This window comes from Carassius auratus, chromosome 21, assembly GCF_003368295.1.
Source record: "Carassius auratus strain Wakin chromosome 21, ASM336829v1, whole genome shotgun sequence".
NCBI lineage: Eukaryota > Metazoa > Chordata > Actinopteri > Cypriniformes > Cyprinidae > Carassius > Carassius auratus.
The window spans coordinates 18927452-18940607 of record NC_039263.1 but is presented as its reverse complement, the minus strand read 5'-3'; the positions used below and the strand labels follow the sequence as shown (position 1 = coordinate 18940607).

General features: G+C 36.6%; 1 protein-coding gene across 6 annotated transcripts in view; it reads right to left on the bottom strand.

Moving 5' to 3' along the window:
• Positions 1-740: 740 nt before the first annotated feature.
• Positions 741-13156, bottom strand: part of nsmfa (NMDA receptor synaptonuclear signaling and neuronal migration factor a) — a 31172-nt gene continuing 18756 nt past the window's right edge. For all 6 annotated transcript variants that reach the window (XM_026196485.1, XM_026196489.1, XM_026196491.1 and 3 more), the window contains 10 exons: positions 9969-10021; positions 9147-9236; positions 7478-7605; positions 7053-7136; positions 6612-6645; positions 5742-5812; positions 5400-5479; positions 5205-5307; positions 2965-3040; positions 741-1876 (listed from right to left, as the gene is read on the bottom strand). In XM_026196485.1, coding sequence (XP_026052270.1) covers positions 1779-1876; positions 2965-3040; positions 5205-5307; positions 5400-5479; positions 5742-5812; positions 6612-6645; positions 7053-7136; positions 7478-7605; positions 9147-9236; positions 9969-10021 — 817 coding nt within the window. In that variant the 3' untranslated portion in view covers positions 741-1778. The remainder of the gene's footprint in view (positions 1877-2964; positions 3041-5204; positions 5308-5399; positions 5480-5741; positions 5813-6611; positions 6646-7052; positions 7137-7477; positions 7606-9146; positions 9237-9968; positions 10022-13156) is intronic.

Below are 13156 nucleotides of genomic sequence, written 5' to 3'. Positions count from 1 at the left end.
ACTAAAGAGGGTATGGCTTATTAGCTGAGTACATTAGAACATTCATAAAGATACACATGAGAAACAACTCCCGAGTTGCTCGGAACCTTTGAAAGCTACTAATGGAAGAAGAAGAAGAATGCATAGAGTTTACACCTGCAAGCTGCCATAAAATGGTTTAAATGGTTCTATTTTCCATGTATGACCATCAAATACCATCCTGCCCCATAAGGCAACGATGACCTACAGAATAACGCCTCTTCATTAGCCACAACACCAGTGGCTTTAGACTAAATAGATAGGGGCTGTTTTCACACTAAAGCTTATGATGTGAACCCAAATCCATTTGGTTAGGGTGAAATCATGAAAACAAACCCAAGAAACATGTGGGGTCAAATATAATTCACAATTGTTCTAAAAGTAATCCAGCCTTATTTCTGGATGCCAGAAGCTTTTGATGGCATATTATTTAGTATACATACACTAGCATTCAAATGTTTGGGGTTAGTTAGATTTATGGATTTAAGACTGCATTTATTTGATCAAAAATACAGTAAAAACAGCAATATTGTAAAATGTTATCACAAATTAAGTGTTTTCTGTTTGAATATATATTGAAATGTCACAAAGCTGAATTGTTGGCAGCCATTATTCCAGTCTTTTGAGTTTTACAGTACTAATAGCTGTATATTTCATACAGATTGAAGTGCCACAGTAAAATTTGGTACTAAGCCCAAACAAATTACTAAAAAAGAACTGGGTAACAATTCCTTTGATTTATTAAAGATGCAAATATACTGCAGCTTGAAGCCGAATACTATGTTTAAAGACAGACAGGTTCAAACAAAGTGTGAAAACAGCCTAACTGTTATGAACACATTGACACAAGCGCTTATTTTAGCAGTTCTGTAACATCTCCCTGTAATGCCATGTTCCTGCTGACGCTTCAGGCGCACATGGTGTAGATGTCTGGCTATACTGAGTTCAGTGTTTCTATTATTATATGACTGGAAGTCACGATTTCCCAGTATGGGGACTGTGTATGGTTATGTTTTGCAATGCGGGTCTGTGTTTTTTGATGGAGGGACAGATACTGGCATGTAATAAGGTCTGCTGGAAGCAAAATGTGACGAAAGATGAAGTATGTCGACAGAATGTACATTCTTTCCACCTAAATAACTTCCACACATCTGGATAGGGAGTAATTAATATATCCATAAAGCCTAAAACCTGAGTTATTCAAAATAGTTCATCAGAAAGACCACAACAATAACCATTGACATTTAGATTATTTGCATGACTATAGCTACTCTATATACTAATGAGATGTATATCCTGTATGTATACTGATATATTAGATGTTATTTCATATAGGACCATTTTTGTGTTCTGGTAGGTACGTTTCGGTGTGACACTTGTAAGCACAACGGTCTCGGCTAGTGATCGATAAGTTGGCGATATGTTAGTTTAAAAACAAAAGCAGTCGACAGACTGTCAACCAGTTCTGAGAAACGACTTCTCTTTTTCCATTAGAGAACAAAAACACCACGTATCAAGATTGTTCTTGTGTTTTGAACCATTTGCCACTGGTTTTAGTTTCTTGTGTGTTACCGTTCTGAAGCAGTCGAAGTCCACAGAAGTGAGCTGAAATAAACAATACTCATGACGCAAAGATGGCAGCGAAGTGGATGTTTCCCTCTCCAGTCCTCTTCCTCCTGAACTCCAAAATGAAAGCTGGTGGAATGGAGTTTTACAGTGGGACGTCCTGCCCGCAAAGCTACACACTGACCCGCAGGGGGTCACAAGAGATCTTCATAGTCGAGGAGTTTTGAGTGCTGCCGGGTTTTCCAAAGTCGAAACAGACGGAAGTCAAAGTACATCTCAATCATATCTTTGCCTAAAAGAGAGGGAGATATGAGGCTGGAATACATTTGGTGAATTCAATGTGAGCACGTCTCTCTATGATGAACAGACACTTCCATATAGATTTGCTCAGGCTGTAATTGGAAAACAGCATGCATTGTGAGACAGTATAGATGAAGAGAGATGAGAGAGAAATTATAGAGAATGAAGAAAGAAAATTGAGAGTCAAAGAAGGTCGGCCCAGGACAGATGAAAAAAAAAAAATGAAGAAAAAAACCTGTAAACTTCCTTTAAATGGTTTACTATAAAGGCATGTCAGTAAAGATGAGCATTACCCATAGAGTAAAAATGCTTTCCTTCATGCCATTTCAAACCATATGGGTTTGGTACAACATGAGGGTGAGCAAATGCCAAAATTCGATTACTTAATACACAAAGAGTGTCAGTAGACATACCTTCACAATTTCAAGGCTGATGACATTCTTTAATGTTTCTGAAACAAACCTCTTAAGTTTACCAAGGGTGCATTTATTTGATTTAAAAATGCAGTAAAATCCAGTAAAATATATGTAAAATTTGAAAGAGGTAAATATTATATTTTAAACCATAATTTATTCATGTTATGGCAAAACCGAATTATCATAATCATTCTAATATGCTGATTTTAATTATTGATTTTGAAAAAACTGGGATACTTTTTTTTTTTTTTTTTAAGGATTCTCTGATGCATATAAAGTCTAAAAAAAAAAAGGTATATATTTGAAACATTATCTTTACTTTTACTTTTCCATCAATTTAATGCATTCTTTGCAATATATATATATATAAATAAATATAAATTAATTTGTTCAAATTTATTCGTACTGACCCTGATCTATGTTATTTATATGATAAAAATAGAAAAAATAAAGTCTGGAATGACATGAAGGTCAGAATTTGCATTTTCGAATGAAAAATCCATAACATGCATGAGTATATATATATATTTATATATATCAGTATTGCTTTATTAACAACTGCTAGATATCAAATCATGCAAGGAAGAGTCTGTTTATGTGTTTATTTGTGTGTAGGAGTGTGAGCATAAGCACATTTCAGCAGTTTTACTGCAGACAGTCTCACCCTGAGCCGAGAGCTCCAGCGGTGACTCAAACTTGACAGAATAAGGCCTCATCAAGTTCTTCAGTTTCTGGAACAGCTGTTGGCACATGATAAGCCAAGACATTAATAATCCGCTTTTTTCTCCCCCTCACACAGCTCTCTCGCTCTCTCCTTCATTCGCTCTTTGACTCGGGGAGGTTAGTTAGGGATAATGGCAGCCTCTGTGTTTGTGACCCTGGATAAATCTCACATGGGCAACTGGCAAACCAGAACCTTCGAAAGAACTCAGTTAAGATCTTAACATCCATGCAATGCTCTGAGAGGCTTCAGAACCCGGACAGAGATTAAAGATGTTCTCTTCCGGCTCACCCTGTGAAGGAAGCCGTGCCTTACAGAGTGCATAAAAATTAAAATGTGAGCACAACGCTAAGGGGGACGCCACCAAAAAAAATGTTGCAATATTTATAGATTTCTCATTTGAGATCAACGTGCATTGATATTCACTTGCAAAGGCCAAATTCTGTCGGCAGATAACCCAGCATGCGTTCACGAACTCAGACACAAGTCAGTCATCCTCCGTGTGTCAATCACAAGCAAGCACGCAGATGCAGTTCTCGGGAACGGTGGCGCCTCTTGGGCAATGACGCACGGTTAATGAGATTTACGCCAAACCCGTCTCCATAGAAACGCATACATTAGGTTCCAAGGGCGGCATGGATGTGTCCTTTGGGCATAATCTCGGGGCTCCTGTCATATAACACTGGTCTGGCTACCAAACAAGACGGAACGAGCTGAAAGTTAAGTCTGACCCTAAAGGACAGATGGAGATCCAACAGTTCAGGAAGTCTCAGATTAGATGTTAATGATCACAGCAACTAGTGTGCTAGCGAGTGTTATACACACTACATTTCAAAAGTCTCCTAATATATGCCTAGCAAATATGCTAACCAAGGTTGCATGTATTTAATAAAAAAATACAGTTAAAAACAGTAATCTTAATGAGAATTATTTTTTTCATAAATATAATTGTTTAAATCTATTGTAATATTGTAATAAATCTATTTTAACACATTTTCAAATCTAAATCATTTCTGTGATGCAAAGCAGAATTTTCAGCATCATTCCTCCAGTCTTCATAGTCACATGATCCTTCAGAAATCACTCTAATATACTAATTTAGCGCTCAAGAAACATTTTTTTTATTATTATCAGTAATATTTTAGTATTAGTGCTGTAAATATACTATATATGCTATATGTTATTTGTATTTAAATGTATATTTCTGGTAAAGTTTTAGTAATTTTGCACTTTTTGTTTTTCCATTTGCATTAGTTTACAAAATTCTTTTTCATTTTTATTACATTTGTATTTAATTTTGTACTTGAAGATATACAAGTACTAAAATAAATAATTCTAATATACTCATTTGGTGCTCAAAAACAGTTCTAATGATTATCTATTTTAGTTTTGTTGATATTTTTAATAATATTTTGAATTCGTTTTTATTTTTATATTTGGTTAAAGTTTTGTCATTTTGTTGTGTTTAATTTTTATTTCAGCTATTTTAGTACTTCAAGGTAAACTAAAAGAAAATGTGAAAATATGCCTTGGCGACTTGCTGAAATTCATTTATTTTCAAGTTAACATTTTATTTCAAGTAACAGTTTTATAATGGTTTTATAATTACCCTGAATTGAATCAATGCTAAAAAACTGTTTTGCTACTTAATATTTTTCTTTCTTTTTTCATGATTATTTTATTTGAAATCGAAATATTTTGCAATAATCTAAATACCTTTATTTTCATTTTTGACAAACGTTTAAAAAACAACCAAAGTCAGTGTCAAAGTTGGGTCTATTCCATACATTAAAGAAGAATATATGAAGTATTTCCAAAAACTAAAGTGTACTTAACAGGAAAAAGTAAGAACACTTTCACAAACTGCAATGAATAGATGTTTACAGAGTGCTGGTGCATAAAATCAGTTCTATATCTATTAGAAATTGAGTACTGGACAGGAAAGGGTTATTTTAAGTTACATAACCAGAGGAAAAATGCTGTCAGGCATGATGGTGACAGACAGAGAGGTGTTATATAGAAAAATGGAGAGATGGAGTTGGTGCATGTCTGTGTCTAAAGAGATGAGAGCTGAACATGGCCCTAGCAGGCCCCAGAGGGACCATCTCTAAATATAATGCAGAAACTCAAGGTACATGCATTACGTAAACACTGGAGACTTGCTGCTTCAGAATATGACATACCTTCTCTCCATTAGGATTTCCCAGTACGTAACAACCCATGATGTGGATCAGGTTGGGCTCTGGATTCACTTTACTCATAAACCGGCTCAGACGTTTCCAAAACCTGCATGTATACCACAAACACATGAGCGAATCCCGCCGATAACAGTCGTTAAAGTTATATCAAAAGAAGACTTTTCTACGGCTCTGACTCACAGGCTCATGTCTTCCTCTTTCTCGACCTTGGCAAAAGTGGCCACTTTATTCTTCAGAAGGTACAGGTGACCCGGGCCGCCCTGAAACAGAAAATTACACATTTAAAACCTTACATAACATCAAACTCAAAGAAACAGAAGACCAGTGGTATTGCCCTCTAAACAGAGAGACCGACCTGTAAAATCCTGTCCATCTGGACACACAACCATTACGCAACATCAAACCCAAATCTCAGCAGTGAAGAACTGTATTATTCCCACAGACCCTGCTGATTCACTCTGGTGCACTTACAGTCTCCTTTCTTGTCATTTTGTTTGTTTGTGGGCTTTGTTTTTCTCTCACCTGACAGAAGATCAGCATGCGCCAGATCTTACTGCCCCTCCTGTAGGCTGTCAGTCTCTTCTCAATCTCCTCTGCACACAAAACAAACACTGCTGTAGTCGCACGGAGCACATATACTGTGCATGCATGATCTCATAGTGAATATGCATAAGTCGACAGTCTACAGTTTTTTTTATCGGGAAAAAGCCACGGCAAGCAAAACCTTTTGCATATTAGACTGATTTTACTATAATCACAGTTCTATCAGCTTATTCAAAATATAGCACTTAAGAAGTAAAAAAATAAGATAACGTAACCACAATTTCCATGCATTTTGCCTTTTTTTTTTATTCCCGAGGTTACCCTTTACTATATTATTTTATATAATATTTTATTCATTATTGCTTTATAGATTTGCATGCAATATATATATATATATATATATATATATATATATATATATATATATATATATATATATATATATATATATATATATATACACACACAACAAACAACCAACAAATAATTAGCATAACTACCCACCGGCATTTAAAGGGAAGAAGAAAAAAAGTGAATTTCTGAATTTCTGATTCTGTTTGACTCCAAAGCACATTGAATAAATCTTGATCCTCACAGATTTTATAGAGTCACTGTTGTAAAACAGTCACTAGAAAATACAGGCACTTCTCTGATCCAGTGTCATTTATCAGGAATCCAATTGTTTTTGTCTTTCTCATGTTGCCTGGTGCAAAAATCAATACAAAGCCCACCGTCGTTCCACAGTGAAATAACCAGGCAAGGGGTAAAATGCTCAAACATACACAAAAATAGCACACGGCCAGCAAACACACAGCAACAAACAACACACACACACACAAAGCTACATACCCAAAATATCATCAAACGTGGCATGCTCATGATCCTGAAAATAAAATTAATGAAAACAATTAATAGAAACACACAGATTCTTTCTATCATGCTTAACGTCTCTAATGTCTAATTCACACTCCAGATAACATTACTGGCTTCTGCGTTTCTTTGTGCTGTTGAGGACGTGTTGTCATTTATTATTGTGTTTGCTATCAATTTGGTCATTACTTGTCTGTTTAAACCTCTGGACAGTATTTTTTGATGTGTCCTCTTGTATCACATCCTATAGAGTTCCTTTGGTTCTATTGCACAGGACAAAGCAAACATTAGCTTTGCGTTTCAAATGTCTTTTCGATGAAAATCCATTAACTACTCATTTGTTTTATTGTAAGTGGTCAAAATGGATGTGTAAAGTATTCCTACAGTATGTGATGTAGAGTAAAGACTGGCTTGACTTACATAGAGAATAGGTATAATAGATGGATCGTCCCTTCGAATGATGTTGGGCACATATTCTGCTTTAGGAACTTTAGATGAGATCAGCTAAAGGACACAAAAGTGACAAAAGTTTTACTTTAATTATACAAATAAATGAAAGTCATATTCTGAAAACTACTCAAGATTGACATTGTAAATTTAATGTAATTAAGTCAAATAGAATTACTTAAGTAAAATAAATAAAAAGGGTCACCTAGAAATTAATTTCAGTCAATCAAGTAAATCGCAGTAAAAATGTTAATTACATTAAAATAAAATAGAATACATTTAATTAACATAATATTTACAATATAGTTATGTGAAGCAAAATTAACTAAAAAAAAAAAAAAAAAACTGAATTGCGGTAAAAACGAAAAAAAAAAAAATGTTTGCATTAAATTGCATACAATAATTTTAGGAGGGATGAAGTCATCCCCCTCACACGCCAGTCTCTCCATCTCTTTCTCCTCCTCCCAGTCCATGTCTTCACATCCGCCCTCCTCTGGAGCACCACAGCTCGTCTGCAGGTCGCCACCTGTGACATCACACACCAGCAGAGAGGGTTTAATGATGGACACAGAGAAAGCAGAAGAAAGACAGAGTGAAATGGAACAAGTGAGAGACAAGCGAGGAATGAGAATAGGAAAGAGTGGATGGAGAAAGAGAAAGGCTGAGATAGAGAGAAAAAGGATCAAAGATTAGACAGACTGACAGTGAATTTGATCACATGGACTGCAGTAATTGAGCTGAAAAGTCCACCAAAAAATGTTATTCCGAACCTTTATGCTGTTATATCTTATATGGAACATGAAGAGATTTTTTTAAGGAAATCCCGCAGAAGGATGGTTAATATTGACCACAACTGTCAAAAAACTGAAAATGTCAAATCAGAACCCGACAAAAAGCATCATAAATGTAGTTCACATAACTTTATGAACATTCAGTGTTGCCTGGAATTCCACAATATGTGCGGTAGTGTTATGACTGTTAACTAAAAACAAATTATGAAAAAAACATACATTTTAGGTTAAAAAGCACTTTTTTCAAGAAAATTTTAAATGTTGCCTTCGCCTTAGCAACTGACTTGGCCTAATTATTATTAAATAGTATAAATACTATAACAGTATACGTATAAGTATATATATAAATAATATTAATAAAACTAATCAAAATTTAAATTTTAATGAAAAGGATCTGAAAGTCCTTTTTGGACAGCTGTGATGAACTTTTCATGTATGGAAATTTTATTTCTTCATTTTCCACTAAAAATAACAGATTGTGGGTTTGGAATGACATGAGGGTGACAAAATGATGACATTTGGAGCATTTTCATTTTTGGGTGAACTATCTTTTTAATGGCTAAAACGGAGCTTTAATTTACTGTGAATTCCTCTTCACACTTGTTTGACTGCAGTCCGTTTAAATATACAGCAGTACAACTAACTAGAGTTATACATTTAAAATTGCAATAAGACCGTAGTAGAGTTTGTATAAGAGAAAGTAAAGAGAAAAACCAGGCAGCTATAGAGACATAGAAAAGCCAACATACATATATTACAAGTCATATGTTCACAATCATTCTTAAGGATCCCTGAAGACACAGGTGGCAAAAACAAACATGACAAATATAAGTCTAAAGACAAACTACACACAGAGTTAACATGCTGACACAGAATTGTACAGTGTGCACACTTACACACACACACTCACGCATACACACACACACACACACACACACACACACATACGTCTCCAGAGTCCAGACGCTCCAGGCAGGACAGATACTCACAGAGAGAGAAAGAGAGGAGCACATATTCAGGACAGAACCACGCTCAGAGGAAGACAGACAAACAGGATCAGCATCAAGAGCAGAGGAGGAACGTCACTGCTAGACTGTGTATGTGTGGGATATATAAGTGCTCTAGAAGAAGGCTTATGGTCCGAATGTAATGATTTTCTATACACTAATGTTAATGTTAATAACTAGTGCTGTCAATCAATTTATGCTGTGTTTATCTTGATGTGTTAAGTATGTCAAAGTTGCATGTATATGTGTGTGTGTACAGATGGACTCACTGTCTTTTGAGTCGTTTAGGGAGTCTTGTTTGACAGGGGTTGGATCACTCCAGGATCGGTTGAAACTCTTCGCTCTGCGCTCTGCAAATGCTAGTGAAGTGGAGAGATGGTCACACGCACACGCACACACACACACACACACACGCGACGCCCCATGATCCTCAAAGACTGTGGGCTGCATCACATACACTCAACCACACCAACAACAGCTACACACACATTTCTCATATGCTTTAATGTCCATTTGTTCCTATGCTACTCCTGAAAATCATATAGATGGAAAATGGACCAACACTCGTCCTAAGTTGCTGGTTAATAGGTCACAATGATGCAAAACTGACAATCATCTTGTAACAAACAAATCTCCATATTCATCGGGAAGAAGGAGGCGGGAACCGGCGCACAATCAAAACTCATTTTAATAATTCAAAAGATAAACACAAAACGGCGCACCAGCCCCTCACGGACGACTGGTGCGCATAAATAAAAACCAAAACATAAAATAATGTCCCAGGCCTGGTCCTCTCTCGTCCTTCACGGTCGTCACTCCAGTTTTATATCCTTCCATCTCCTACGTGGGACTCGATACTAGCGGTGGGGCTCAGGTGTAGCTCATCTCCAATCACTACACCTGGCCTCACTCCTCGCTCCCACGCCTCTCGGCCCCGCCCCACTCGCCACACATCTTTCAGACAAACATGCAAAAATACACATGCACATGCTAATCTACAGCACATGCATCAAATGTACAAACAAAAACACACAAAACTCACAAATGGAGCCGTGCAATCATTCATACTATACACTCACACATAGACTCACTTTGTGCTTTCATTCTTCTGCTGCCCACCATTCTTAAATGCTTCCGGAAATTTCTAGAAATTAGTAGAAGAGGAGTGAAAGAAAAAAGGAGAGTGAAAGGAAAGGAAGGTTAATCAGGTCATCAATATCTGCATGTGTGTGACACTACACCAAATACCCTTGTCTCTTATCTGCGCTTGGGAACGTTAAGAGATTTCCCTTGGTTGTTCAACAGCGCAGACATGTTTTTTGAAGGCCATATGAAGCCCATAAACATTTATTTATGGTAGTAGCCTACATAACTAAATATTTGCAACACATAGGCCGTCAGAGAGACCAGCAGACGTCCTTGCTTGTGTTCGCTCATGTGCAGTATTAAACCACCAGGTGTGTACTTTCTTTGAGCATTTGGCTTTTCTCCAGCAGACAGAGAAAAATGCCACTGCAGTAGAGTTAGTCCCACACCTCCAACAATAACTACCCTACGCATATCCATGACAACTGTACACTTAATTATGAAAGCTGAAACACTAGTAAGGGGTGGGTGGACAAAGGTGACAGAGAGGCACGTGAAGAAATAACAGCAAATTAGAAGACAGTGGAGTTCGGACAGAAACATACAGTACTCTACACAAGTACGCAAATATTGATGCTATGCTAACAAATTACAAGCATGCGGTCCTGTTGTACATACAACATGTTCTTGTGTTACTGTGGTAAATAGTTACCATCAAATATCTGAATATATGAAACCTATGAAATCCAGATTTGAGCTCTGAGGCATATAGTTTGTGTGTGTAAGCTTTGAGACTAACAATATGCTAGGATATGACTAAATGTTTACAAAATGCCAATGGAAATGCTAACAGCTAACTAGCTTTTCTTCAGGTATTCATCGTTTTCAGTCACATGACTGGTACTTAGACCGAGTGGACAAAACTTTCATAGATTTGCAGCACAGAAAGCATTTGTGTTTATGTACTAGTCTACATTTGGGGTCTTGTTTTAAACCAAAACCACACTCTTGGCTGGACTGCAGTGCTACACATGGTTAGCGCACATGGAAAGCATATCCTCATTAGTCAGTGTATCGTGTTATGAAAATGTAATTTCAGAATTTTATTGAGTCTGTTTCAGTGTTTTTCTCCAACAAGTGTCCTGTTTGTGACATAATTACACTAAAGATCATGGCTAATCGGAAGGGAAGTAATGAGACAGGAAGAGAGAGGCAGAAACATGGGAGGAAGATAGAAAATGTGCCTTGTTTACACATGTGACAGAGCTATGCCCACCTGTGAGAGGAGGGAGATATGGAGAAATCTCCCTTTTCTGTCCGTCTTACGGCTTATTTACACCCACATGCATTAGACAGAGAGAGAGAGAGAGAGAGAGAGAGAGAGAGAGAAACCTCCCTCGCCCCCGCAGCTGAGGATGAGTCAGAGGCTTTTTTCTCCATTGTCTCTTTTCATTCTCTCACTCTCTCTGTCCCATGCCTGCAATTTCTGCTCCTCTATTAGCTTTTGAATTTCATCACCACCTTTCTCACACTGTTAAATAATTCTATTCCCTCAATCATGCCCCTTTCCTCATGTTGAAGACAATATTTTACTATTTAAAGAAATAGTGAGATTTAGTATAAATAAATACATATTTATGAATTTATAATGCATTTATTATTTATTATGTTATTTATATCCTGGGTGGTCTTCTACTTGAAGAGTGAGTGGGGGCTGGAATGATCACCCTCCAAAAACTGATAAAAAGCACCAAAACATGGCATATATAGTGGATCTTTGGTATGTTTTAAAGCAACTGAAATATAGTGAGAAATGCCTGAATTATGCCATGTACATATGTTTTCTATGTTGTCTGTGCTTTGAACCGAACGAAAATAACGTATCCCCTGACACAGAACAGCAGTCACTGTTTATGTTCAGTGGAGTCTCTCCAATATGTCACTAGGGTGACGCAAATTACGACAAATTGTTGAATAAAGTCGCTGAATAAAGTTTTTTCTATTTTTTATTACCGTATTTAACAAATTAGAAGTTTATCAGTGATCAATGTGTCATTGGGTTTGCAACGACACGGGGACAAGTATAAATGATGATCAATTTTTATTTCAAGTGAACTGTCCTTTTCAGGGTTAATTCAGTCTACTGAAATACTGTATGTGTTATTTCAGGTCACCTCAGCTTTCAGCAATTACTCAGGTGTTTTACCATAGCATGTTGTGTTTCCACAGCAGCTGTGCATTGTGGGAGACATCTGGCTGGGAGGCTCCTGTCCAATATGACCTCTCCGGCTCCCAATCCTCTCAACCCACAGCAGCAAGCAAGTCTGATTACGTAATTGTCTGTTTGCCTTTTCTTCCTGTCATTCAGATTCTCACTCTCCTCCTTTGATCTCTCTCTCTCTCATTATCTCTCTGTCCTTCCATTCTCCTCCTGAATGTATGATTGCAGTATATCATTTGTCTCACAAGGTTGACTTTCCAGCGACGCATCACACCACCCCTGTCTAACAATACACTCCTGAATCATCTATTGCTACTACGACCATCTGGTCCTGTTTCAATTACCCCTGATCCTCAGAGAGAACTCTGAATGAAATAAACAAACTAAAAAACAAAAGCCAAGCAAAAAACAACCTTACTGATTATATAAAGAATATTCTAAAAGATCAGATCAATATCCTTAATGATAGATCCATACTATCATAAAGTATATGCTACCCCTGTTCTTTTTTTTCCTGTTCTAGTGAGTAAATCAGAGGCTTAGAAATGATCAGATGTGTTCGGGATGGGATTATAAATCTAATCAGCATTGACTCATGAATATTAATTAGGTGATGTAATGCTCATCCAGTAGTCAAAACTGATTTATTGAAAAGCAGGACACTTGCCAAATTATGATTACCACATACTGATTCACTCAACTGCTGATTTATGCAGCACTATGGTTTAGTATAATATATATATTTTTTTTATTATTATTTAATATACCTCAAACATCAATTATTACTCCCAAAAATTTGATTTGCATTTTAACATGGATATTTTACTAGCTAAATTAGTATTACCACAATATTACCAGCTAGCAAAGGCTGCACTATGGTGTAGTTTAAAAAGCATTTGATTAATTTATATGCATTTTAATGTTTATTACTCTGAACATCACTGACATTATTTAGCACTGGAAATGTCCAGA